At 27.5% G+C, this 2487-nt stretch overlaps 1 protein-coding gene across 6 annotated transcripts in view; it reads left to right on the top strand.

The window, feature by feature from the left end:
• LOC107638475 (ATP-dependent DNA helicase Q-like 4A) overlaps positions 1608-2487 on the top strand; it is an 8121-nt gene continuing 7241 nt past the window's right edge. For 2 of the 6 annotated variants that reach the window (XR_002360520.1, XR_002360521.1), the window contains exons 1-3: positions 1608-1789; positions 1900-2049; positions 2144-2317. Coding sequence is in view for 3 of the 6 variants with exons in the window: in XM_021120488.1 (XP_020976147.1) it covers positions 1946-2049; positions 2144-2317 (278 nt within the window). In the remaining 3 variants the exon portion in view is untranslated. The remainder of the gene's footprint in view (positions 1790-1899; positions 2050-2143; positions 2318-2487) is intronic. The other 4 variants (XM_021120488.1, XM_021120487.1, XR_002360519.1 and 1 more) reach the window with 3 other exon arrangements.

Here is a 2487-nt window from a genome sequence, read left to right as displayed (position 1 = left end):
TAGTTTTACAATAAAAAAATATATGTTTTTATATTCTTCTTCACTTCTCTTCTTCTTTTCCTATGCATCTCTTCTTCTAATTCGGATTACCCGCTGCTTTCACCTCTTTAAAATTGAGAAGCTAACAAATACTAACAAAATTGATTGCGGCATTTTTTCAATAATTTTGGATACTTTTTCTTATTCATTTTTTGATTTTTTTTAGGTTTTCATTTGATTATTTTAATTTTTTTTCTTATATTTTGAAAAATAACATCCAAAACTTAATAGAAAAAATATCTAAAATCATAGAAAAATAACATAAAAAATTTAACAAAATAAAACATTTAAAATTATAGAAAAAATTTTCTTAAACTTCTAACATTTAAATATTTGAAATCTAAAGGTATTGTTTGTTTTTTATTATTTTTTAATGTACATTTTCATAAAAAAATCAGAAATATCTAAAATATAAACATCTAAAATCTAGGTGTAAAATATATCTGAAACGATATTTTTGTTTTTAATAATTTGCTTTCATTTAATTTTAATTGTATATTCATAGAAAAATACTCGAAATCTCTAAAAATTAAACATTTGAAATCCAGGAATAAAAAACATCCAAAATTAAGCTTTTTTTCCCTTTAAATAGTTTATTACTTTGCTTTCATCTACTTTTAATGGTATATTTTTAGGAAAAATATGAAATCTCTAAAATTTAAACATCCAAAATTTAGGTGTAAGAAATATCTACAAGTAATTCATTCTTTTTTAACCCTAATTAAAGCAGTTTTTATTGTATTCAGATTTTGGAACTTTTTTTGTTAGGTTTTGAAAGTTATTTTATAATAATTTTATATGTTTCGAATATTTTTTTTTTGTTAGGTTTTGATTATTCTTTTTACAATAATTTTAGATGTTTATTTTTATTTAGTTTTAAATATTTTTTTGGTTGTATTTTAAATTTTTTGTTGTTTTAGATGTTTTTTTTTAGATTTTATATATTTCTTTTTAATTAATTTTAAATATTTTTTTAAGTTGTTTGTAATCCAACTAATAGTTCACTATTGCTTTTTTGGTTACCTAGCATGATTATAAAAATAAAGGGTTAAGTACGATTTTGGTCACTAAGGTATAGGTTGAAAATTTTTTTCATCTTGAACCTTTTTTTGTATATAAAATCGTCTCTACGGTTTAACTTAGTTTTAAACTTGTCCTTATTTTAGGGACCAAAATCATACGGAAGTGGCAGCAAAAGTGAAGACAGATGTGGATCGTGCACAACTTCTTCTTATTCTTCCCTTCCCCTTTATATGAACAAAAATACTCTTTTTTCTTATTTTATAATTTTTGTTATGGATAATTTAGCCTAAAATTTTAATATTGAAGTTAAAAAGAACGCTTTAAAACTTGATTTTAAATTTTAGAGACGATTTTGTATATAAAAAAAAAGTTAAAGACAAAAAAAATTTTCAGTCTATACTTTAGAGACTAAAATTAAAGTTAAATATATTTTGTATTAAAATGATACACATAAAAATAAGAATAAATAGGTATATTTTGTTTTAAAATAAATGTGTATTTATATTGAAATGAATTATGGATGTTCTTTTCTACTAGTACAAATGGATGTTTTAAAAATAATGAAATAGAAAATCCCGCCAACGCTGAACCGGCAGCGCGATCTCTTTCTCCCTTTCCCTTTTCCTCCGCCTGTGGCTGTTGCCGCTGGGATTCGCCGATCTCATCTCTTCAGTCGTCTCACAAACATCACTTGAGCTCAGCTTCATCACTTCCCCGCTTGCATTCGGTTCATTTCTCTTCTCAATCTCTCTCTCTCGCTTCTCTCTGTTCATTTCTAGGGTTTTCATATTCCACTCGCCCAAACCTGCATTACTAAACTTTATCTTTTCAATACAGAATGGTGTTTCTACTGCAATGACATTATCCTCTGTTATTTGTGTTTATGTCATTCAGCTTCGTGCTCTCCGTTTCCAGTTCTAATGATGTTCCAATGGACGCTCAACAAACTACCAACAGAATGTGTTCTATAACTCAAATGAAGCAATTGTAATTTCTACTTACTTTTCTCACCCTTTCAATATGCTTGATTCATCATTTTGTAGTTAGTCATTAACAATGTTTGAGTTTAAAACATTCACAGCCAATCAAATTCTGCGGGTGGTCTTCATTGTCAAGGTAAAAGGCCAAGTGTCAATTGGTCGCAACATGAAGAAGCACATCAAAACTTTTCCTGCCAGCTCAAGTTCTTGAGCTCCAATTTCCTATTCTCTTTGCCAACACAGAAGCCTCAAAATGGAGAACCAACGGATGGGAGGTAATCTTCTTGTTGCAAGAGACATTTTCCATCTTATTTTGGTACAGATATAATAACTTGATGTAATTTCTAGTTCTTAGACAACAGATCGTAGGATTTTACCTACAATAATTAGGAACGGAGGCTTCATTATATCTTATGTGAATGTGGATATACAGTTCTGCTTGGAG

Source organism: Arachis ipaensis, chromosome B04, assembly GCF_000816755.2.
Source record: "Arachis ipaensis cultivar K30076 chromosome B04, Araip1.1, whole genome shotgun sequence".
In the NCBI taxonomy this organism is placed as follows: Eukaryota; Viridiplantae; Streptophyta; class Magnoliopsida; order Fabales; family Fabaceae; genus Arachis; species Arachis ipaensis.
This window is presented reverse-complemented; position numbering and strand designations above follow the sequence as displayed.